The 26,146-nt window shown below is 38.3% G+C and overlaps 1 protein-coding gene and 1 long non-coding RNA gene across 6 annotated transcripts in view; one reads left to right on the top strand and one right to left on the bottom strand.

Annotated features, from left to right (window-relative positions):
* NTNG1 (netrin G1) overlaps positions 1–23,633 on the top strand; it is a 158,855-nt gene extending 135,222 nt beyond the window's left edge. For all 5 annotated transcript variants that reach the window (XM_040610202.1, XM_040610200.1, XM_040610203.1 and 2 more), the window contains one exon: positions 22,344–23,633. In XM_040610202.1, coding sequence (XP_040466136.1) covers positions 22,344–22,570 — 227 coding nt within the window. In that variant the 3' untranslated portion in view covers positions 22,571–23,633. The remainder of the gene's footprint in view (positions 1–22,343) is intronic.
* On the bottom strand, positions 9,146–22,347 carry LOC121095426. The gene is made up of 2 exons (XR_005830096.1): positions 15,006–22,347; positions 9,146–9,334 (listed from the first exon to the last, which is right to left on the bottom strand). It is a non-coding gene; the product is annotated as an uncharacterized LOC121095426 (long non-coding RNA).
* Positions 23,634–26,146: the final 2,513 nt, after the last annotated feature.

The raw sequence follows: 26,146 nt of genomic DNA, 5'->3' as shown, positions 1-26,146 counted from the left end.
TGCATTCAACTTATCATAAGATTTAAATATAAGCTTTTTTTTTGTGTGCATTTTGTCATGTGTTACAAATGTTAGAAACCAAGGCATTCGATCAAAATCATCATGCAGATTGAATTGCCAAAGAAAATCAAACCTGAAATTGTAGCCCTGGAACTTACATTAACATCTGCTTTTGGAAGTTTGTGTTTACAGCTCAGCAAGAAAAGATATATTACCATCCACTTCTAACAACAACCAAAAAAAAAAAAAGAATCTTTCTTGAAGAAACACATCGTGCACTTCTTTCTAGACAGATTAAATACATAAATGTACCTGTCTCCCCCATTGAAAGTTAGAAATCTTTTATACATGTTTGTGCACAGATGTACCCTGTGAGTCCTTCAATACCTATACATTGAACGTGTGCCTGGGAAACTGTACACTGTAAAAACCAGAAATTCAGAACTGGGATGCCCTGCCTTCCAGTTCACCTTTGCAACTGCCTGTGTGGGGAGCCACAGACAACTCATCTATATCTTTTTACATCTTTTTACCAGGAGCAGTTTTAATGCTTTTAGCTGGCCAGGGTACAGTGGGATTTCCCCTCTGCACAGGTTCTGTATGTACTTTCACTCCTGGTATGTTCTGGTGCCAGGACTGGTCCTAATAAGTGCACTGTGACGCTTGGAGCTGGAGGGAAGTGAAATGTAAAAAGAATTTATTAAAAAGGGTACTGTTCTTATGGGGCTGAACATTGCTGTCCCCAAGGAACAATCTGCCCCTGGTCTTTATACATGAAATACTGGCTTCATAATGGCTGTCTTGCATGATTGTTATGCAGACTAAAGAAATGTATGTGTGTATAGGGGTTTGCATGTAAGAGGAACAGGCTCCGCTTCAAATGGCTCCAGATTTAAACCCAGAATAATTCTCCTTAATCCAGAACCCACTGCTGAAACTCCAGGCAAAGTACGGCTTACATATGTGAGACAAGCAAGGCAAGATTTCAAACAAAAATTACAGCATCGTCAGGCCTGATTCATCAGATGATGCAAAACACCGATTCCACTCTAGTTAGGGAAAGCATGCTGATGACTTACGTGTGTAAAGCTATACTGATATCCTGGGTCTTTTAAACCTGCAAAAAAACAGAATGTGCATATTAACGCATTTCTTCCAAAATATGTGATCCACAGAATAACCATACAGATACGGGGATACATAGAAAATGTACACCAAAGTATGAATATCATGGAATGATATTAATATTTAATGAGATAGTGGATTTGAGGGAAAAAAAGAAGGCTGATATCTCTCTGGGAAGAGGATATTTTGCTCAGAATAAACATGTCAGAATACAAACACTGTATCTAATAAAAATTATTAAGTGAAGCATCTCTCCTCTATGAAGAACACAGAGGAGAAGATGAACACATCGGAAGCTTTCTCTCGATAGTTGTACGCAGATCTGCATAGTTACTGGAGCGTGTCTCAAGCAGCTTTTAGTACTGCTGCCTACAAAGTAAGCGGAATACTTTGGAAATGGAAGAGCCTGCAGAAGGAATATAGAGGGGCTCAAGGACATCCCCTCGGGGTCTCTGTGCTGGAAGGAAGGCTTCTGTGAACGGGATGTGGATTGTGAATTAGGTAACACCTGTGTGTGAGGAAGCCAAGAAAGTAATGGGTCATGAAACAACCAGAGAATGAGGCACAGAAAGGCGGGCTAGTTAGCGCAGTTAACATATTATGAAGAGGCACCAGGAACTGCACCAGACTGCAGCTCTTCACTTCAGGAGATTTACTCCTGAAGGTGATCAGACTTGCTTTCTCCAAAGTGAAAAGAAATGGTTCAGTAGCAACATTTATACACATGACCTTTAACAGAACAATTTTTCCCCAGCAAGGTGAAGGATTGGGTAGGAGCAAAGAGGTTGTTCTCCTCTTGATCTTGCCTAGGTGTCAGCTTCAAAGCTGTTATTCTATGGCTGTCTAAAACGCTCTAATTGCAAGTGCTGCAATCCCTCTTCTCCCAATTCCCAGCTATTTAGTCCCACACCCCTAGCAATCTCTCAGGCACTGGTTTGACCTTTCATTGAACCATTTCAGAGCTAACTCAGCAGGACACTAACCAAGAAAGAATAGTTTTCTGCTGTGTTAGTCCTGTGATAGGAATCAGCAACAGGCTGAGAAGCAGGAGCACCCTGGGGAGAGCATAACCCCCTGGGCTGGGGGGTGATGTGCCCCTGGCAGCCAGCAGGAGGGCTGGGCTAGGCTGCTGTGCAGCTGCAGCACATCTGGGGGATCAGCATTCTCCTCTTTCCATTGTTGGATCATTCACATTATAGTTTAGCAAGTTGCTGGTATTTTTACAAGACAAAGCCATATAATTTCAGATGGATAAGTAGGTGGATAATTAGGGAAGCTTCCTAAAAACTTTTTCCTAAATTTAAAAAAAAAGGTTCTGTACTCTCCCAAAAATACTTTAAACAGCCACTAACCTACAGAAAAACAAACAACTCTCAAAGATTCTCTTGTACTGGAGCAGAATCATAACTTTTTACAGAATCAAAGCTAGGATTCTGCCTGCAGAGCCAACACGAGCAGTGATGGCTGATGTGAGCAGAGTGCATTTCGAAACAGGCCTATTTAAAAAGAGTGAATACAATTTCTAGGATCTTCAGTGTCTTCAGTGCTATATCATGGGAGAGTTCTGAACAACTAAATATTAGGAAATTCATGAAAAGTTAAACAAGAAACATTATTTGTTTTCTTTAGCCAGATGATTTAAAAATGGTTAATATTTGATAGCACAATGATAAATATTTTAATACAGTATATTGCAGTCAGTTGGGAATAGATCAAAAAGATACAAAGTAAGCTCCACTAGATAAACTTTTATTAGGTACATGAAATAGAACATAAAGCTTGATAGCAATTACCATTTAATCTATTCACATTTGGAAACGTATTGAAGGGGAAACTTATAACTCAGTTGTTATGAATTATTAAATGTTCATTTGAACAGTGATGAGCAGGACTGCTTTTCCTCTGAGAAATATGTCACATTTCCCTTTTAAGCCTGCTCAGTGGCCATAACTTCGATGCAATTTGCCTGCTCGCTGCCTTTTTTATGAGGACAGAAATGAAGAGACCAGTAGCACCAGAGACCTGCCCAGATGGGATGTTTTTATGAAGGGGCCTTAAAAGGATCGTTTAGGAGTAAGTAAAGTAATCTCCATCCTACTTAACTGCAGATAAAAACTACTGACCTGAGGTAATTAAAAATAGTCAACACTTCCTATCTTGACATTGGTGCAGCTGATGGCATGGCTGACACCAGCACATGCTGATTAAGACTTCAGTAGTTATTTTTTTAACTTCCTTTGCACACGTGCAAATAAAACTCTCCCAAGAGATTTTTGATCACAGCAATAGTGATACAAAACCCAAAATTTAGTTTAGAAGGAACTGATAGGTTTTAATTTGCAAGGTACTGACTGCCTCCCCTAACAAAAGCTAAGCTCCCCCATTGTGACTAAAAGTAAAACAAAAACAAAACAAAAAGTCTTTTAATAATATGCGTTAATAAATGGATGCCATGGAAGTAGGTATACCAAGATTCGGTCTACCTGTAAATTTAAATTTCAAAGTAGTGGTTTCCACCTCGAATGGATTTCAGAGTTATTCTAAGTATAGGAGCACACCTGATATTAAGGTTTGTTTCTGCCCTAAATTTGAACATGCTGAAAGGATGTAATCCTAAAGTAATCGGGATTTCTAAGTTTGTATTCCTACAGAGCCGAGTACTGTAATATCTAACAGCTAATGAACTCAAGGCTGTTTAATTACATGCTACTAGTATTTGAGGTACTTTCCAAAAGATTTGAGATGTCTTTATTCATTGACATTATTTGTTATAAGTAATCTATAGAGTTGAAAAAAAAAAAAATCTTAGACCAAAGGTTTTAAAGAAATTTTGTTGAACTAAAGGAGGTATTATTTAGTATCAATAGGCTGAGTAATTCAGCAATGAATTTCTGAAAACAATCAAGACCTTTCAAGATCTGGGCTTTTAATTAAAACACCTAGCAGAAGTGCCTTTTTACATTCCCCAATTCCCACTTCACCCTATTGCTTTCTGACCATCTTACCTGGCCCATTTTAGGTCTGGTCTTCACAACCTTTCACTCCTGTGAGTCCTGTGTTTATCTTCATGTTTGCATGCTTATTGACAGTAGAAAATTAGCAAGCCTGTACTGAGTTAAACCAGGGATCAATATACCCCAGTGTCCTCTATTTGACAGTAGTGGGCTTCAGTGGTATTTCATTCAGTACAGGCATCCGAACTCTACAAAGCCACAGCTTACCAGTTTTCTTAGCCAAAGAGTTCATCAGTATCTTCATATTTAGTTGGTCTCAATGAGCCTTTCATCCACTAATTTGCCTAATCGCTTCTTGAGACATGCATACTCTTGTTATCCAAATGTCCTGGGCACAAGTTAACAATTATGTAAAATGTAATAATAATTACTATTATTTCTCTGTTTTAACTAGCTGGCTGACAATTACATTTGGTATTTCCTAGTTTTGGGGAGGAAGAGATAATAAGAATAAATAAACAATCACTTCCATAACATTTGTGATTTTTGTAGATGGCTATTTTTATTTTCATTCAATTCATCTTCCCTTTCGTATGCTGAAGAAACCTAATCTATTTAATCTCTCCTTTTACAGGAACTACTTGTATCTATGACTGCTCTTCATTCTACCTTTCTTGATAGTACTATATACCTTTTCAATATGCAAGACTTCATGCAGCGTTCAAGAGATGGGCGCATCATGAAGTTTTATGGTGACATTGTGGTGTTTGCAGTTTCATTCTTCTTTTCCTGTCCAAAAAAATTCAAGAATCTATTTGTCTTTTTGACTGATGAAGAGCATTAAGTCAACATTTTCAATAAAATACCCTGAACTACTCTTAAGGTCCCTTTTCTAAATGGTAAAAGCCAAGCATCTATAGGTGTGCATTACTCTTGAACAATGAATTTCATCTACCATTTTATTGTGCTGTCATCCAGTACCTTGGAAATACTGCTGAAGGTCTTTACAGCCACAATACTTTTGTAAAGTGAGCAAACTTTATTACATTACTCTTCACTTGCCTTTCTAGCACTTCTGCAGTGTCTTGAAGCAGTTCTTACAGGGCTGACTAGTAGTCTCTGATATTTATTCTTGCCCTGTTTCCTACTATTTAATCCATGATTATTCCATTTAAAAAACAAAACAAAAACAAACAAACAAAAAGAAAAAAAAAACACCCAAAAAACTCTCTTAGTGGCTTCTTTGAAAAAGAGGGATCTGCTGAGGGATTTTATGGAATACTTTTTGGCCATTCAGATATGTTATTAATGTGATCATTTGCATCCATATGCTTACTTATCTCTTAAAAAAAATCATTACTAGGTTTGTACACCATTATTTCCCTTACAAAAAGTTCACTCTTCCATGATAACCATGCTCATTCATCTATCTGCTAATTCTATTCTTCATTACAATTTACATCCACTTTCTTGCTGCAGAAGTTTTACTTGCTAGTCTTTAGTTCCTTGTAGCTCTTTATAAAAATCACATCTGCCATAGTCTCTTCTTATGGTTAATCAAGCCTGTCTTGGCAATTAAATTAGTAAAATCACAGGTAATAGTCAGATATTTGTTTCTGCAATTTTTCAAAACTCTTAGATCAATATTAATTGCTTCTGGTGATCTAAGGCAACAGACTATCTCCTATTTTTTAAGAATGTCTGTATAAACTTTGAGACACACTTCCAGAGCACGTTCCCATCAACATAGGCAGTAGCCTAGTAACCTCCTAAAGCTCTTCTATAGTTAATACTTCATAGATTTTTCCCTTCCCTACCTTCCACCCCATGCATTTGCCCTAGAGACTTCCTAGAAAGTTTCTGCTTCTGATGTGTTTAGAAGGAAGAAAAAAAACAATTATTACTTTAGTACATTGCTCAATCATTTCTGGCCTTCCTTGGTATTTTAGCATGTTGTTATAGCTAAATTCTGAAAGTCTATACTCTTTTTTTTTTTTTTTCTTTCATTTCATCATAATTTCAGCATTTTTGTTTAAAGTTTGTAAATGTATTTCTTTATAAAGTTTTCTTTTTCTGTGCTGCTAACAATGCAGTTTTTATACAAATCATTTTAAATAGCAGTCTTTTTTTGGATACTGACTGTACTCTGCGTCTCTAATAGGACCAGCTCACCAAATCATCTGCAAGCTTTCTGCCCCTTTAGCTTCTCCTGGCTTTTCTGTCTAATAAGTGCCTACATGATCATCTCCTCTTCCTCTAGATCCATACCCCTGAGACACATACTAGCCCATCCAGTAACTTCAAATTCATCTCTAAAGTGAAGCATGCAAGTAAATATTCTGACAAGGAACATGGGTATGATAAAATTAGGAACAAAAGCTTGATCTTAGAAACATCAGTCCAGCTTTGTGTCATATCTTTGACCACTACCCTTTACAGCACAAATTTTAGTCAAGCTATTCACATGAACAACAACTATGGAAGTGAATACAGCTTTACAGGATTCAGGCAATATATATTTAGAGGGGACTGATAGCCCATACAAAAGTACCATGATGTTCTGTAAAAGTATTAAGTGTTCTTTCAATTTCTTTCATCCCTGCACAATTCTGAGATACTATTTTGTTGATTACAAACTGTTCTCTCACACTGGACTATAGTCAATGGCAAAATCATTAAAAGAGACTTTTAATGGAAGCCAAGTCAAGCCCATTATAATTATCTTGGCTTCTAAAGAGAATAATTAAATTGTTAATAAAACTTTTACCTATAATCATCAGGTGTGAAGAGAAAGACGTGACAGTGCTGGAAGTGTAAAGATTTCTACAGAGAAGGGGAAAGAGTTTGATCGTAATTCAGTTGTTGGTAATTAATGTCTGTAGAAGATTAGTTAAAACTGAAATTAACTTGAAATAATTACATTCAAGAGAATATGTTCTTTGACATCACTGATTTCAATATACAGCTGGGGCCCACAATGATTAGATCATTATGCTCAAAACTATTTTTTATTTTTATAACTACAGCTTGGACAAGTACTTCTTCATATGCTATTTCTTTTCTTTCCAATGAATATCTGTCATTTTGTCCAGGTGGAAGTGGAAAAACCATGTAATAACAATTGCACTGATGGCACTGGCTGAGTCTAGAGATGATATTTTGATTTGTACTTCTATTCATGGACCAGTTTACTCACTTCATTCCCTTTCTAGAAATCTGAGTGGAGTAACTTTCCAAATCTTTCACACTTTTCAGCTATTTATGAAACGCTGTGTATTTTTTTCAGATGTACAAAGAATAAATCATAAGAAAGTCTGCCTGTGGGTAAACCAAAATATTACTCCAGTTTATGGAACCAGTGGCTGAGCTGTATATTGGGCACCTCTGAACAGCCAAAGACACCTTCCTCTTTCCATGACACCAGTCTGCTAGCCCCTGTCCTTACTCTTTTTCCTGCTTAAACAGCTTTTCCAATGGACAAAGACTATTCTTGCACTTCAAATCTGCTAGGTTATAAGGAGCTCAGCAGTAATCTCTTTGGAGGAGGAGTCTTCCTTGAATAGTTATTTAGGTTAGCCTTAAGAAATAGCACCAAGCAGCTATAGGTCAGGGATACAAGGGCTACAATCAAAAGAGCTACCAGCTTTGTTACCCACATGAACTAACCAGTCCCCATACACGCTGAGAGGTGTAGGAGGAACAAACACCTCCAGTATCCTCAGTATAGAAGTAGTTGCCCATAGAAGACAATTCAGCAGGGTGTTCTGTTAATGAGATGCTGCATCGCTGAGCTCTGAATGTTGCACATACTTTAAATGGGAAATGAACCTCATTTTTAAGCCAGGAGATCCTTGAAATAGGACTCTTACTTTGAAGGGTTTAGAATTTCGTTTCCAAGGAGAGTAAAGAGTGTTTCACCACATGTAGCTCTTTAAAGAAAAAGCTGAAGCTGCATTTTGATAGTGAGGCAATAAGCACTGACTAGCGTCCAAGGAGAACAAGCTACTCTCACAAGGTTCAAAAACCTGGCTTATTTCATACTGATTTCAAGAACAGGAGAAACCCACTATGAGATTTAAACTGGGGACGTTGTGCAAGGAAATTCATATTGAGAGCAAAAAGCATCCTTAAATCAGCACCATTATGCAGCAAAGTGCAGCTCCCTGCAAGGAGGCTTCAGGTCTCAGAAAAAAAAGCATCCCCTTCCACCTCTCTTTACAGACAGATTACGACACAGATGTCTCAGAAATTGAGCCAGATGTTTTTAAATGCCTCAGATTACATATGCACACATGCCATTTGGTACACAACTGGGGAGAAACATGAAAGGCTGCATGTAAACAGCATAACTTCTGCAAAGGTTCGAAAATTTGGGTCAAGCTTTGCACCACCTACCAAAATAAAGCCATACACTGCTGTAATTTTTTTTCTGCAACAACCTGAGAGCTTTGCTAGTTCATGCAAAACCATTACCGATGTAAAACACAACTGAAAAGATCCTCGCAAAAATGTACTCTAGTTAGATCATCTCTTTTATTCAGCAGTAACATGACAACTTAGTGATGATGATGCAGCCCACGCTGCTCTGCACCATTAGAAGACCTTGACTGTTTTGCAAATACAAATCACTGAGCCAGCTAAGCTGTGCTGAGCACCTCCCTCACCTCCTCCCACCCACCCTGGCTGGGGCCCAAACCCCTCTGTCCCAGTGCCAACCACTTCCCTCCAGCACTCATCTTTCTGTCTTTCAGCTTAAACAGCTACTCATCCTGTAGTTTTCCTGCAGTTTTCAGAAAGCCACCATCCCACTCGGATCTGCCATGCTACCGCTTAGGAAACGCCGTCTCACACAGGCAGCATCACACCTTGGCAGTTCACACTGGGCTCACTTCAGCAGGCGGTGGCTGCCCGGGGCCACGTGCCTCTGTAGAGGCTGGCCTCGCCTGCCAGCACCTGTGCTGGCCATGCGGCTTCACGGAGCAGGAGAAGGCTTTAGGTGTTTAGCCGCAGCGTTTGGACCCTCTCAAGGGTCCAGGCATAGACCAGTCCCACAAAAAGTCATCCCACCTGGAGTTCCAGCTTTTTCTCGCCCTCCGGTCACGCGCACCCTGCACAGGCGCGTGGCACATGCCGGCTCCACCACAGGAGGTGGTGTCGAGGAATACAGGCGGTTCTGGAGGAGTTGTGATGGGAAGTCAGATGTCCATGGCCATCGCTGCCAAGGCTGCTGAGCGAGGACAAGCATGTGGTAGGAGCTGTGAGGGTTCAGGTTAGGCAAGGCGGGGTATGCGGGGAGAGAAATAAACAACATGTTTTAAAACATAGCCAGACATTACTTTTTTGAAGAATATACAACATTCTAGAAGTACATTTTCATAAAAATTGAGCATTTCTTGTGTGACCCTTCCATCTCTAAAAGCCAGAGGTGAGTATATGAGTTTGCAATATTGTGACACGTACAACTTCTCTGGAGCATGAGAAAAGGACCAAGATCTTGGCTTTTCAGCCTTAGGTGTGAGCAGACTTTCTGAGTAGCACAGCTTGTTCTCTTCATCATGAAGTTTAAGGGCACTGATACAATATATCTTTAGAAATATATAACACACTGATTATAAAGTAAATTATTATGTCTAGATTAATGGAGCTATCTTTGTTATTTTTCAACTCTGGCCTGACCTGACAATCTAAATATTGGAGAAAATAATTTTAAATGAAAGAAAGGAAGTACTTTGAAGTGAAATCATATTTTCCAGTTATCTATTCCTTGAGGAGCTCAGGTTATTTCAGTCTTCACTAATAATTAAATTTTAACACCTTTGTGCATCAGGATTGATAAACAGAAATAAAAGTATGTTAATCAGCATGTCAAAAGTAATGCAAAAAACACACAAAGCATGGAGGGAAAAAGTTCTCATTCATGAGAGTCTTTTAACTCTGGACTTTTTAATATCCTGAATTGTCTTAATGTTTTGTTATAGTAATTAATATCACCATCCATGTTTAGAGGCACTATCTTCAGTTCATACGTGTGTAGAAAGAACTTTTCAGACCCAAACACACGGGTTGTATGCTCTCTTTGTAAGTCTAAGGCAGGTCTACTGTTATTCAAATGTTTTCTACATCGTAGCAAAACTGTAAAGTTGATTAAAAGTGCAATCCTATTACTGTTGCAATAACTTATTAGTAGTAGCCTGCATAGTAATATCCTGAAAAATATGTAGGTTGCCTGCATGAAATCTTAAGCTGTATTGGTCATTGTGTAATAATGAATTATGAATTCTAATGCTGTATTTATCAAAATATCGCTTTTGAAAAGACAAATAAATAATCAGAGCCTTTGAAATTTTAAGAGGTGATAGATAAACAAATACAGTTATTGTGTGTTTTGGTGTGAACATCTTTTGGACATTTTCGCTGAATGATGCGATAGTATAAATCAGTTTAAAAAGTGTTTTCAGCTAAAACACTGGCTAAATCTGTCACATTGGTTATGCCTGCATAGCACATTGCAGAAAATCTAGTGTGCCTGACAAGGATTGTGTTGGAAAATGAGCATCTATTATCTGTGTTTTCCCATCTAATGGCTGCTCTGTCATGAAGATAAATGCACAATGATACCTAGAGCAAGTCTGTGCGTAGCAATAAATATTGTTGATGAAAACTATCACAAAGCAGCTAATAGCTTTAATTATTTGATACATTAATTTATTAGTTCTCATTTTTGCTGAGTGCTACATGCCAGCTGTTTGAGTCATCTTATTAATATTCTGATTAAAAGAGTAGGAAAGTAAAGCATTACACTAATTAAAACCCCACTTACAGGAGAGCATGTTATCATCCAGTATATCTCAGAAAGGAATTATGACATAAGAATCTGCTGTGGAGTGTCAGTTTTTAATTTTATTACAATAATTAAAATTAGACAATAATAGATAATATTTTTTAAGGTCAAGATAAATCAGAGGGGATAAACTTTTGCAAATCTTTACCATGGTCCCAATATATGAATATGAAGCTGCTAAAGCTCTGACTGCTGTGATTAGAAGGAGGTATTTCTAGTTGTCAGAATATTTAAACATCTTATGCAATTGCACATGACACTTAAGTGGACAAGACTGCATATTCCTTTTTTAAACTTCACAGGTTATAAGGCTTTTTATAGTTGAGAGTCTCCAGACTCCCCTGGAAACAGTAATCAGCTCTGCAGTTGCATTTATCCAATTAACAGTGCAATCTAGTAAATAGAACTGGAATTCACAGGACTGGTGTTCATTCCCTCCTTCTGTAGCATAGGCAAATCATTTGACTTTCCTTGGCATCAAGTTCTCCATTCTTCACTGGCAATAACAACTCTTGCTCTGAAGAGCTTTGAGACACCTACAGGGCAGCGATTTTATGCCCATTCTAGAGCTAGCTCAACAAGAGCACCCTGAAGTATTTCATCCACATTCAAAACAATAAATCAATGTAGATTCAGAAACATCTCCCGATGCCCAGCATCATTGTCTTAAAAAAAAAAATCTAAAAAAACAACCCCAACTCTCACGTTTCATGTTTTGTAGGAGCTATATAAATGTTTTACCTTTTTACCTTTGCATTGTAACTTACGTTCACATGAACTCTGAATGTTCATCTCCTGAGAGATTCTACACCATTTACTTTGCACGTTGCTGTTTTGCTCTCCTATAGTAGAGTAATATCCTAGTATCTTACAACTCTTGGTTTTGAAAAATGCACGCAGGAGGAATACATAATGCCATGTAAATAGAAACTTGGGTTTACCTTTACCTGTGGCCACTGTAACATAGCTGACTAAGTCCCACTTACTAAGTGGGACTCCCTTTTTTTAGTTGCATACCCATTCCATTTTAATATCTTTTATAATAGTGTCATTAAAGATTGATGATGTTCCTATTACAAACACTATTTTAAGCTGTTTAGAAGTTGATCAAAACATACATTCCCAGTAGGTTTTGCTACTACTTTTTTAAAATGCCCCATGCAGTTGGCTTTAAGCCAAAGTAACAAGAAGAAAGTTTGCAATATTCAAATTATTTTAGATCACAAATAACTTCAGAAGTGTTTGAAATTTAATTTGATATGTATATGACATCTTCTGTATAAAAACAATAAATACAACTAAGTTTTTAAAGCTTTAAAAAACTAGCCATTACAATGCAAAATTATTACTTTGAATTCAAAGAAATTTTCTACACAGTGTTTCCTGTATACAGCAGGTATTGTAAAATAAAATTTGCAGAAGCAACCTTACTTCATCTTGAGTGATAAACTGAATATCAAAAATTTTGCTGTGTCTAACACCAAAAATAGGACATATGTTAATAATCTGCAACCACTATGCTGCTTTGGGCAATAAAAACTCATTGGTCTCCTCTTCTTTATCAAACACATCATGAACACTTTTGCTGAAATTGCCAGGGAATACAGACACATGCACAAATGTATCGTGTGTTCGGTGAGCAAAAAATTAGAAGAGAATAGTTATTTTTTAAATACTGTCGTTAAATAACATAAGATTACAACTTAAAGTTCTCACTCAGCAGCTCTCCGAGAGGATTTGAAGTTTCATCTAATGAAGAACTTCAGGATCGAGGGCAATGTGGATGTTTTGGTGAATACCAGTACACCCAGTATTTGTCCTTAGATTAGTACTGTTGTGGAATTAATAATATTATCGAGAGAAACCACCAACACATTCTCTCACTCTCCCTCTCCCCTTTACTAAAAGAATTTAGGAAAATAATTGTTGGAATAATTGTAATCCCCCAAATCATTAAGAAGTTTTTTCAGATGCAATTATCTTCTCTGCTTTTGCTGCCAAATAAAGTAATGTGTGTGAGGCTGTTTCACAGGTTTTGAAAGTCTTCAGTGCAGCATTCGTAGGGAAGAATGGCAGGAAAAGAAACTTTTGTCTGGAAACAAAGAGAGATTATTTGTATTCTTTTATGCCCAAAACATTACTGCAAATCAGACACCCTAGCAGCTAAGGAATCAGTCTTTTATAAAATTCATGATCATGTATTTGAATTGCTGACTTTTGCATGCTCCTGCTTTGGTTTCCTCTTCTGCCTTTTTGTGCTCTCTAAAAGCGTATTTGTGCAGGTCTGTTTAGTAGTTCTTGGAAACTGTTAAGAAAATGCTGCTGTCATGCATGAAGCCGAAAATGCTGCTGTTCAGGCAAAGCCATCCTGCTGGCTTTTTGGATAGGATTGCACTGCCTGACCGTAGATGCCTGGTGCCACTGCTGAGGAGCGATGGCAGCTGGTGGTTCCCTAGAGAGGCAGCAAGCCCGGACCAGGAGGGGACGGTGTGGGGAAGGGGGATGGTGGGGCAGCAGGGCAGGGAGCTCCCCAGCCCCCAGTCCCTCCGGCAGCGCCCAAGCCAAGAGCAGAGGAGCTCTGGTGGCAGTAACAGGGCCAGTCCCAGCCTGCAGGCTGCCAGACGAGCCTCTGGTGGTGAGGCCGGTCTGGGGTTCGCACCAGGAGGTCCAACATGCCAGGCCAGGGTGGGCTGAGCCCACCGGGTCACCCTGGCAAGGACCAAGGCGAGGGCCTGAGTTCAAAGGCGCTCCCGGCCTGGTGGGCAGAGGGTGCTCGCATGAGGCTTTTCACAGCTCCTGCTCACAACCCGGGGCCTTCCACAGGAGCCGCGTCCACTGTCGCAGGGCCGCAGCGGGTCAGAGCAGCTGTGGAGCACAGGCCGGGAAGCGGTGCGCTGGGCAGAGCGCCTGCAGGCAGGGGGGTGCACCCTGCCCACAGCAGCCAGCACACCCCGAGGGGGACGGGCATCCCCCTAGCAGCCCTCCTGCCCCACTCCCACAGTCCTCACTCTCTCACAGGTCTTTCAATGTACCTATCTACCAGCTTCGTGTAAGTGTCTGAAGTGCCCTCCGGCACCTCTAATGGCAGTAGCTGCTTGTATTTACGGAACCAAATCCCACCCTCCAACTGCTCACAGGGCCTTTTGATGACCACTTCATCTTCTGGATCTGAGGAGTTTTTGTGCTTCGCTGGTTTTTATTGATAGTGGTTACATCCAAACTCTGACCTTGCTGTTGGCACTGGATGAAAAAAAAAAAAAAAAAAAAAAAAAAAAAAAAAAACCACCACACACACCCCACCAAAACCCTGTAGTTTCAATTGCTTCTCTTCCTAGTTAAGGAGAGAGAAGACAGATCATGTAAGGTTGTTCATTTATCTCCAGGAAGCTGGAAATAATGGCACTGCAGTTTACAGCTTTGTAAGTGGGATATGAATGATAGGGGTATGTAGTCCCTTTTGAGCAACTGAAGCGATGCTGTAGCTTATTGCTGTCCTGAGATTATCCTCAAATAGGATAAGGGTCATACCGATTCAGCAATGCTCCTCCATAAGCAAAGCAATAAAAAGAGTGGGGAAAAATTTTTCCCCTGCTTTGGGAATCATCCTTTTTTTGAGAAGTATAACATTGGAACCATCAAAATCAGAAAATAGAAAGGTTAATCAATCACTTCCTGAAGCCAAGGAGGATTGGAAGGTATAACCATAACTCTTAGTTAACTACATCTGGATTTGTTTTCTGCCATTTTAACAGGCAATCCGGTGTTGTTTCTGCCAAAGCTACTGTGGCTTCTCTATCATGCAAGAGTATCAGTTCCAAAACCCAATTCTCCCCCTTTGTCCTTTTGACAGATTTGATGTATGTATTCTCATTATCTTTTACTAATTAAATCCAAGGATTTTAGACAAAGATAGAGATGGAAAATGAGAAAGCACAGACACAACTTGTGAAACTGAGTAACTTTCTACCTCTGCTATCCTTATTCCATGGTTTAAATAAAATTTGTTCTGTAGAGGGTTTTGCATTTCCAGTAGTGAAACATAATCAACTAAGCTTACCCAGGTGGATGCCAGGATAAATTAGTACTTCTTTACGGGAGACAGAGATCACCATCCGTTTTGTGGCTGTGCACTGGGGAGAACTCTGAGAAGTAGCTGCATCTTCTTGTAGAAACTCTGAAGGCTTTTCCTGCAGTTCAGTTAGAACTGGCTTAGCTTTGAAATAAGAATTGTGCAGAAAGAACAGAAATTACTCATAGTAAAACAATCTAAAAATTCTAGTGGAAATTTTCAGCAAATTCAGTACCTCCATTACCCACCTATTCATTCACTCTCCGATAACTTAATAAAACCGGTTTGATAAAAAATCAAGTGTCACTTCAATTGTACCTTTACAGGCATTTCTAAGACAAGTCAAGATGGAGATGTCTGCCTTCAGAAACTACTCTCACTTGGTCAATGTTTATTTCCTTGTATTGCTGGCAATATAATTAATCACAACATTGTTTCAACTTTGCACCAGAGATCTTTGTATTAATGTTTGTCATTTTATGACCATGGTTTTGACACAGTAAGATACGCTTTAGGCTTGTACTTGTCTACACTGATTTATTTGGTCTTAACTTCCAAATGTGCCTTGGTAGATAAGCACAAACCACTTTTCTTTTCATGCTATCAAAGCATCTACCTTGTCTTGACTTGACAGTATCCCAGTACAGTTTTACTGATCCCACTACAGCAAATGCTGAATTGGCATCACTTCAAAAAAACAAATCAATATGAATATTTCATTTAAAAGAGCAGTAGCTGGTTTTCATATCAGGTATGCCTGTGATTTAAAACCACTGAAGAAACCTGATCAACACTGGCACGTGTATTCGTGGTAGCAAAACATTTAGAAATGATTTGGCAGTAACTGTATCTGGTAGCAATAAATTCTAATAATAATCCAACAGATTTTTATTAATAGATTTTATTGTTAGAATAGCAGTACAGTAATAGAATAATAAATTCTGTTAATAGATCTAATTGGAAGGGGGAGAAAGCTAAGTGACAAAACCTCCAAGTTAGTTATTAGCCACTGGTTATTCAAAGGAATAATATACTTAAGTTATAAAAATTCGAGGTTTTGTCATGTGCTGTGCAACACTGACTGTAACAGCAATAGTGGTAACATTTCAGAAGAAGCCTGACTACTTTTAAGTTTTCCCCATGCCCTTATATCCTTATTCCTAATATTTACTTTAGATGAGTAAAATCTCATGAGTCAGTGGAGCTCCACATAGAGATCTTTCACAAGTATATATTGTGTTTTTAGGATCATTTCCAAACAATGGAAATAATTTGTTGTTGCTAACTCTGGCAATTTGAAAATTTTTCAATCGTGGTCACATATTCTGATACAACTGGAAACAGTTTTAAACATTTGCATTTGAATGAGATTAAGTGTTTTGCATTCCCCAATTCCATTAATGTCTATTTGACAAAGTGTGGGAAAAATATTACTAATACCTTCACAACTGCAGAGCTTTTCTTGTGGATGCAAATACACATACTATATGTACGTGTAGATGCCAGTATTATTCTTAGGCATACACACAAGCTTCCTCATTTGTTGTAATTTCTTTTATATTCTGTGATTGTTTTTACTGTTTATTGATTAAATGATCACATTTTCAGAGAATAATGCATGTTGGTTACCAAATCCTTATAGTATTCATAGGAACTAATTCTGTATTTAATGAGAAATTGCTTGTGCTTAGCTTCAATTTACTGAACTTATGTAGTGAGATGAACCCTCCTAATTTTTTCACAGCATTTCAATATGCTGTTCACAACTCGCTATAGACAGACAACCACTGCATATATTGAAGCTACCTATAAACATCATTACTGAAAATGTGGGTTTCACCATGCTTGGGTTTTTATTCACTTAATATGCAGAGACAGACTATTCCGTTGGCATGTGTGCTGAAAACTTCCTCATAAATGTATTCAAGTAACATTCTATACTAGATAAGAAGTACCAAGGAAACAGATGCATTACAAAACAGCCAAGAATAATTTCTTCAGCCACCAGACCTGCATGCTTTCAAAGTTATGAACAATAGGTGGAAACTAAGGTCAGAAAATTCTCATGATTTCAGTAGTGCTATCCGCACAAATTACTGACAAACAGTACAGAAAATTCACTGCAGCAGAAGCAGGGTCAAAGCTTGCATCAGTACTTTAGAATAGACCAAAATGTTGTGTAATATATTCAGAGTTGTCAACCCACCAACCTGTCCAGGAACTATGATACTCATGATCTGGGAGACAAAAAGGAGAAAAGCGAAGAGATGGCTTTAAAAAGAGAGAGAGGGAGAGAGAAGGCTGTAAAAAATGACAGTACAAAAAGAGCACGCTGAAGAAAAATAGTGAGGGGAGAGATCACACACTTGAAATTAAAGACTCCAGAATTCAAGAAAGGAAGCAAGAACCTCTACTGAGAAGTTTACTTTCTGTGGCTTCATCGTTAATAGTCTTTATGCTGTTCCCACAAGCAATGAAAATTTCATAGTAAACCCAGACTTTGGTGCAGAAAGTGAACACCATTGATCCCAGATCAAAAAAGGTGTCCTTTTGAATATCTTCATTTCTTTTGCTTAAGTCAACAGACTGTCCTTTCTTATATTTTATGTGGCTGACCTGCCTGACTAAAATGCTACTGTAGGTGAGCTGCACAAAAATTAAGGTAGCACAAAGAAAAGTACAGAATGTGTTTTCTGCCCTCTTGGATGGCCTTGGGGAAAGACAGGAGGCTAAAAGAAATTGTGTTTTAAGGCCAACAGTGTATTGTTTTTCTGTCTGCGCAGTAGGCAGACCAAAAGCCCTGTGCATGCTCTCTGAAGCTCCCCACTCAGTAACCAGAAAGAACATAAGCCAAGAGCACAATGCTGTGCCTGAGGTGGCCCTCCAGATTTGAAGGGAATGAGACTTGCATTTCTATTACTGTGTCTATATTGCTGCTTCAGAACAAAAATCAGCCACAGATGTCTATCTCCCTTCTTTCAAGAAGCTGCAAAGAAGGTAGAGTTGAGTTTCGGACAGACTACAAAATTTTTATGTATTACTCAGATTTGAACATTTAAGGGGAAAGTAGACATTGGTCAAACAACTGTGCTACTCTCAATACATTTCATTAAATACACAATATAAATTCTATTAAATACTAGCACCTCACTTACCCCTTGAGCTGCCTGAGCTAGTTGAAAGACTGAATATTTTCCCCTTGTTTTCCTTCTTTATTCTGTTTCCAGTGTGACTTGTGGCAAGGCATCTCTCATCACCATTCATAGAACTCTTCTCCTAAAAAAGAGGCTTCAGTATTTTATTAGTGATTATTTTAGAAAATATGTTTACATTTTAATTAAAAATAACATCATCTCTTACTAATTGCAGCTGTTTGTTGGTTTGGAGGGGGTGAGGGGTTTGCCCCGAAGGCAGAAAAGCTTCAAATAGCTCTCTATGTCTATCTACACGTAGCTTTTCCCCGTCTCCTTTGTATAGCATTTTAAAGATCCTGTAATCTGACTTTAGCTGACTTTGTAAATGGATGTAAATGTAAATGAAAATAACATCTAAAAAATTCCTTTATTTTACTTTAAATCTTTCACTTCCTGCAGTAGCACAGATCCGGAGACTCAGAAATCTCTTTGGTCAGAAATATTCCCCCAAAAGGCCTGCAAAGCTTTCACAGCAAATCAGATACTTCTCTTTTGTTTCTCAAATGATCAGTTGGATGTCCGGTCTTCTAATTAAGGAAGATCTGCCAGCAAACTCGTGGCTGGTTCAGCCATACAAGCCTTAGTATCAGATGCGATTACTTCAGAATTAGTCTTTTTATTTGCATCACTTCTCCACGTCTCATTCTTTGATGAGAACTCAATACCTGATGCCTTTCAGATTAATTCAAAGTAATTTTTCATTATTATTGCTTTTAACGATGAAGCTAAGGTAGAGCTCATCCAACACCTCTCAGCAGTGGATGCAACATTTCACTGCTTGGAGTATAAGAAGGGGCGAAGGGCATGGCAGATAGGAGAAGATAGGAGGGGTACAACAGGCAGGAAAGCCCTCTATTGCCAGGCTCACTGCTCCTGCTGCTTGGAGAAATAAAAAAAGGCCAAGGGCCAGGCGCACGCTGGGGCTCCACCAGCCCCACCTGCACCCACCAGCACCAGCTGTGGGCTTCCATGCAGAGCAAGGGGTCTGCAAGGTCCTGGCCCCTCCTGCCCTGCTCAGTAGCCCCCGAGTCGCTGCCTGCTCCAAGTAAAGCCTAGAGCATCGTCTGAAAGAAAAGGTGGTATAACATGTATCCTAGAGAAATACTGTGTTAACATTAGAAACATTGTTGATTTTCATAATAATTAATATACTTGCCTTGCTTTGGTCTTGGCAGCATGTCAACTACTTTCGTTTAAGGCATAAATTTTCTTTTAAAGTGCAGTGACAGTGCTCCAGTGAAAGTACTTATGCTGGTGATGTGCTACCTCGTTAGTTGTAGCTAATCCAATTCATAAACTGATCAAACATAATTAATACTAAAGTTTGAAAAGTAATCCTAACCATGCTTTCAGAAAGGTCAAAATGCTATTAGAGTTGGTCAGGATAAGATTAAAACAAAACTGGCAAAAAGTAAATAATGGGATTTCATAACATTTTCAGAATTGTTTTATTTAACTTCCAAATCACCACAGTTGCTATCTACATGATACATATATGTGTGTACATGTGTGTGTGTAAGAGAAAGAGATACAAGGATGAAACTAAGGGAAAGCAAGCTGTAACAGTACGAGACTTAACAACTCTAGAATATTCAGCTACATAGTCGTTTGCGGAGAACATCAAAATCTACCCGGTTTTACTTTAACATGTTTCTGTGGGCAAACTTTTAAAAGCATGCAGGAATAATGAAGGAGAAGCTTCTGACCCATCCCTTCTTTGAGTACATTTGTAAAACTTCCTAATGAGAAATAAATGGTTTGCTTTAAAAACCAGCATCTATAGCGTCGTATCCGGAGTTGGCGTAGACAGCAATGATTGGAGATGTTTGGTAGCAGCCTGCAGCGGTGCAGCGGGCTGGGCAGCCAGCCTGTAGCAAAGCACCACTTCAGCCACCCATCACCAGCCATCTGTCACTACGGATCCGAACCGCGACTGACGGCCTCTTAAAATAACAAGCCATAGTTGTCAAAATAAGTTTTCAAATAGGAAAGCTTTTGGAAAAATAAATCTGTTTTATTGAATACTTGGGAAAATTTGGATAATGTATTCTTGGCCAAAAACAAAGTGTAATATCTCATCTGCTTTTTAAGAAGTAGTATTTATTTAACTACTGAATTCCACTCAATTACTTAGTGTGAAGAATGGTCAGTACTGATGGGACAGATATTTCACCATTTCATTGTCTGAACTGTGGGAAGCATCCCAACAATGAGCAGTCTAGAAAAAGCAGGTTCAGTAGCTGTACCATCAGAAAAAGTATTTTGGGTTTGCGTATTGATATGGCTAAATATATACAATATGAATAATAAAGTCATCTTTAGAGATACATAGCCTCAGTTATAAGAGATTGGCTTTTAAAATCCAGTTCATTTTTTTGGCCTGTTCTATTTTCCTGGGTTGTTAATCTCATCACATTTATTTGGTGGTGATTTACTGTCCCTTGTACATAACGTAAATGCAACTTTGTAATGTATATATAGAACATTAAAATTCAGATATATGGCTGTCATCAATGTGTTGTACCTTAATACTGAAATTTTGACATTACAATTCAGACAGTGCACAACAACTTTAAAACCATAGTTTTTAATAAAAATCTTTGATTACTAAAGGAATCACTGAAAAAAACTATTTTACTGTTTTCTCTCAATTGCATCTATGAGTTTCTAACACACTGCATTATTATCTGGCCCACTTGAATGCAGAACATTAGAAACCAGCTGTCAGAGAGTCTTTCTAGAGTGACAATATTATTTTTCTGAAATCAAGCCGGGACAGATAAAATTACCGGTGAGGTTGCTAGTGCACAAAATTGTAGAGATTTATGTAGAATTGCATCACTTAAGAACTAGGACTGTTTCAGTTTTAGTTCTCAGAATATTTGGGTTGCTTTTAAAAACGAGTAAACTAACACTTATCAAACCGTACTATTTTTGTAGCAATAAGTAGCAGTGTTTAAAATAAGAGTAACAATATTTTCCCTGTTCTGAATTATTTAGGGTATTTCCAGGCTAAGGTATGCATGAACAGTGTGTAATGTTGAGTCTGCTTCTAAACCAAATAATCTTTTCCCTGAGTGAAAAATTCTCAAGTAAATTTTGACTGTTACATTCTGCCCTGGTAGTAGGTGCAAGATCTTTAATAAAATAGCCTTTCCGATGGAAGACAGAGCTGTAGTCTAGGACATATTCTACTAGTGATATCATCTGGAATGACACACAGATTGACACGTTTAAGTAGTATATTCTTCATATCTCTACGTATTTACCCAGTGAAATATTTCAATTGATATTAAGTAATACAAAGTAAAGCCATCAATTTTTCAAATATGATAATATTATGCAGCTCTAAAACTTTTGCCTTTACGTTCTCTTAACTCTTCTGTGAAATCTGACTTCTGAAGTTATTATACCAGGCTACCCCGCCTAACTAAGATAGTTTTCAGATGGCAGTTACCCTCGTACTAAAGTGGCAAATGTAATTAAGAAGAAATATTCGATCTGTAATAGAAATAACATTACCTTTTATTTCCATATGTATATACCACGTAACCCCCATCGAGCGGCATGCTGAATTTCCTGCCTGCGCTTGCCTTATCTTTTTCACATAATTTTTTCAGATCATTAACACATGCGGTTCTTGAGTATAAAACCCTGCTTTCTCATACAGATCTTTCTACTTCAGCCAAGTCATGTTGCATTCTTGACCACTGTTCATGCTTTCCCACAGCTCTAGATACGTTGCCCCTTTCAAATAATAACATACCCACCTACAGTTCCAGTTCAGTTGTAACTACAAAAACTAGAACACTGGCACAAGGCAGGTATTAATATTCATATTATTTCGTTATTAATCACTATTCGTGTTAATACATTAATTAATATCATCAGTCAGTGGTCTGAAGTGAACAATATAGCTCTCCAAGACTACAGCCTGAAGGGGGTGGGGGGTGGGGGAAAAAAAAAAAAAGACATGAGAAAATATCAAATAAAATAAAAAATTCAAACCTGAAGTGTTTCAGAAAACCACGTCCCCTGTTTATGTGTCTCAGGAAGAGGCGGGAGGTAGTGTTTTAAGTGGTTTCAGTGCAGAGTTTCTCCTGTAGATGAACTTATATTTATTCTGCTTTTCTTTCCCTCCCTCCCTCGCTATCTTGCAGCAAACGTATGTGACAATGAACTACTGCATTGCCAGAATGGAGGAACGTGCATCAACAATGTGCGATGCCAGTGCCCTCCGGCTTACACTGGCATTTTATGCGAGAAGCTGAAGTGTGAAAGGGATCCGGGAGGCTGCAGCCACAGCTCCGGCCAGGGGGCAATAGCACACAGGCTGCTGTTGCTGCTGACTGCTCTACTAGGAGCAACCGGACTGTGCATATGCTAGGCTCCATATGGTCGATGGCATTGGACTGCTTCAGACGAATGTGCCACGTGACAACAAAACAGTCGTAGCATTTGCTACTGAAATTTAAATGGGAAAACAAGTGAAAAAAAAAAACCACACGTACAATCGAAGACGGCTGAACTGAACTAAGCCATATAAATCAGTAACGGACAGGGCTGCAAGTCAAGACTGTTCACCTCTGGCTCGGGACAAGCTGGCATATCCCGTCAAACCGATGCTAGCTGCAAAGCCTACACAGGACTCAAACAGCTTTGACCGCCCCCAGAACGGGAAGAGAATTTAAAACACATTTGCTACTCCTATGCGGCGCGCTACCGTACCTCCGCCGGCGCGTGGGCCGACCAAATGAAGGCATTCTTTGCTGTCAGTGCATTGTGGGTATAAGGAAATCTGTAAAAGCTGCCATATTGGCCTGCTTCAGTCCCCGAATCCTTTCCAACCTGTGCTTTAGTGAACGTTGCTCTGTAACCCTTGTTGGTTGAAAGATTTGTCTGATGTTAGTGATGCACATGTGTAACAGCCCCCTCGATAAAACTCAAGCCAGTCATATCCTTGTATACCTTAGCAGCACTGCATCAGTAAGATGCTGTGTTCACCTACTGTACAAGAGTGGCTATAGGACAAAAAGTGTATTTATCCTTTTGTATTCAAATGAAGTTATTTTTCTTGAAATAATGTACAATGTAGATTTTTTGTATTATTGCCTATTTGTGTTACCAGACAATTTGTTAACATATTTAATTCTAATCAGATCAGAAAAAAAAATATTACTTTTTATTTAGTCCTTTTCTTTTTCCTTTCATTTAATTGTGCAGAGATTTCTCTGTATGGGCAACGTGCTGGCATCAAAGAATATCAGTTTACATATATAACGAGTGTAATAAGATTCCACCAAAGGACATTCTAAATGTTTTCTTGTTGCTTTAACACTGGAAGGTTTCAAAGAATAAAAATTCCTGCATAAACAGTTCCAGGATGACGTATTGCTATTTTTTAAGGCCTTTTTAGAATCCAAAAAAATTTTGATTATTTTACCACCTAGCGTGTGGAAGAAAAACAGACTTAACAGTGGAAATCACATCATAACAATCTAACCTGGTTTAATTTTCATTACTGACGTTATCTTTGCAAAGAATTTTAAATGTAAAGGGCATCATTTGAGGAAGATTTCATCAAATCCCAAGCTTGGAATAGTTAAATAGTTCTCATCTTTGTTCTCTCAGCTTATCATAGAAATTATTCCAAAACTGATTTACAAGCTATTACAGAAGCTAGTATTTAATTCATACCAGTTTTGTGGATTCTGGCAGTAATGAAGTAGTATAGCCACAGTTTATATTGTTTCTCCAAAACCTTCATTAAAATGATATGTTTATATATGTACTAGCCTGTCTTAAGAAACTGCAAAAATAGCAGCAATCACAAATAAATTGAAAAAAAAGGACCAGATTTAACTTTCAGTAAAGTCAAATTTCATATTTAGAAGGAACGTCAAAGTACACAGCAGCAAGTAGAAAAAAAGTGCTGCTCCAGCAAATAAAGTTTGTTTCAAATACTGCCCAAGGTGTAATAAATTCTTGTTTCTGCCTGTTATTAGGCCAATTACTGAGTGTGACAGAAAAGGAGAGCGAGAATAGAGACAAGCCAAAACCAAAGCAGTGTTGTCCTGGGAAAATTAAAAAAAAAAAAAAAAAAAAAAAAATCAAAAGGTAGCAAGACTGTGAATTCATTTCCTGGCAATTTTCATCATAATGCCTATAAATATTTTACCAACATAATAGCCTGGTATGGAAAACAATTAATCAGCAAAAGACAAATTCCTGAGGGAAATAAATTCTACCTGGCTGCTTCTTCCAAGTGGTGAGCAGAGCAGAATTTAGAGCACTACCTTCTTGGGTGAGCTCTTTACGCTGAGGAAAGCAGCTTTGCAGGCCAGTGCCCAGCCTTAGGAAACGGGCAGGCAGGTCAGGTCCTCATTTTTAGCAGAATCCTATGAAGATGGGGACGATGAAGACATCAAGCTGGTGCTTGCTTGTTCAGGCTCTCACCTTGGCCCTACATGTAGAAGGTTTACTATTCACACTGCCAATGTCTTTTGGTGGACTAAATAAGATAAGGCAAAGATAAATAAAGAGCTTGCCTGGTTGCCTGCCGTGGCTTACATGAGATGGCAGGTATATACTAGAAGGATGCTCAAAACAATAAACCGAAAATTACATTGCGACTCAATGAGGAATATAAATGCTAATACAGGTGACATGCAGAGCTGGAGATTACTTATAATTAAGTAGATTTCTGATATTAAAATGTGAAATTTAAGTTTTCTCAAAGCTTATTAGCACAGACCAAATTCAGATTGTGTAATTACTGGAAAAGATGCATTTTATTGTCATTACAAGCTCAAGGATTTGAGAAAGTGCTAAGAAAGCATGTTATGCACTTCTGGTTAGAAGGGGTTCTACCAGCAGTGCTGAAGTATAATGAATATCGGATCACAATCAATTCAGCTGGATTTCAATTTCATATACTTATGATTTCTAAACCAGGGCAGAGTATATGGCTTTCCACATATTTAGCTACCATTTCATGCATTTTATTCTCCCTCACCTATTAATAAAATTACAATTTTATACAGGAGTACATTCAGTGGAAAGTTTTCTTACCAATCATCCTTTTCTTCAGCTTCATTATTTTTTCCTCTGAACTCCACAGAACTTCACTAATTGAAAATTTTTAATATACGTTTCTACTACTGTATTCCAAGTATATTTGTAAAATTATGTGTGCATCTCTGAGAGAGGAGATTTACATCACTCATCACTGCTTTACCTGATTTTTTATTTTAATTCAGTGGAAAATGAAGGCAAAACCTGTTCCCCATTTCAGAAGCTGTGAAGAATGATTCCTTTTCCTGAAGATATGGTAGGATCCTTGCATTATAACATGTAGCTGCAGTATCTGCTTCATTTTCCACCTGAAAATATATACACATATTCCAACATAGTCTATGTTTCTTGGAGTGGGTGTCCTGTCCTTGTGAATGCCTGTAAAATAAAAACCACATACATGATACTGAAAAAAAATAACAAGAGTAACACAATCACTAACTTAGGATTTTTATTCTGTATCAAAACACCAAAAAACAAACCTGCTGCGGAATTACTATTTCCTGTATAAGATTTCTTTTCTGTAAGGTTTAGCATCCAAGAAGTGCCCAGGCTTCACATTGCTTAGTTGTCCAGATTACAGTTCGGTTTGCAATGACCTTAAACCTAGCATTCGTAATTCAATTTAAGCAGTTATATTAGTTCCAGTCAATTTGCTAAATCAGTCAGTCCTAGTCAGCTTGCAATTCCTGTGTTCCTAACTAGGGAATTGGTTCTGATCCAGGATCCACATATTTAACATCTGAAAATGGAGCAGCTTATGACAATGTGCTGCTCTCTGACAAGGATGCTGCAGAAATTTCCACTTCAAGATAGCCACCTTTCTCAAAGGGACACTAAGACAGAGGCATCTGTCTTAGTGCAGCGTAACTGTTTCAAAAACAATCTA

This window comes from Falco naumanni, chromosome 11, assembly GCF_017639655.2.
Source record: "Falco naumanni isolate bFalNau1 chromosome 11, bFalNau1.pat, whole genome shotgun sequence".
Classification (NCBI taxonomy): Eukaryota; Metazoa; Chordata; class Aves; order Falconiformes; family Falconidae; genus Falco; species Falco naumanni.
Note: the sequence above shows the minus strand (reverse complement) of the source record. Positions and strands in the feature narration are given on the sequence as shown.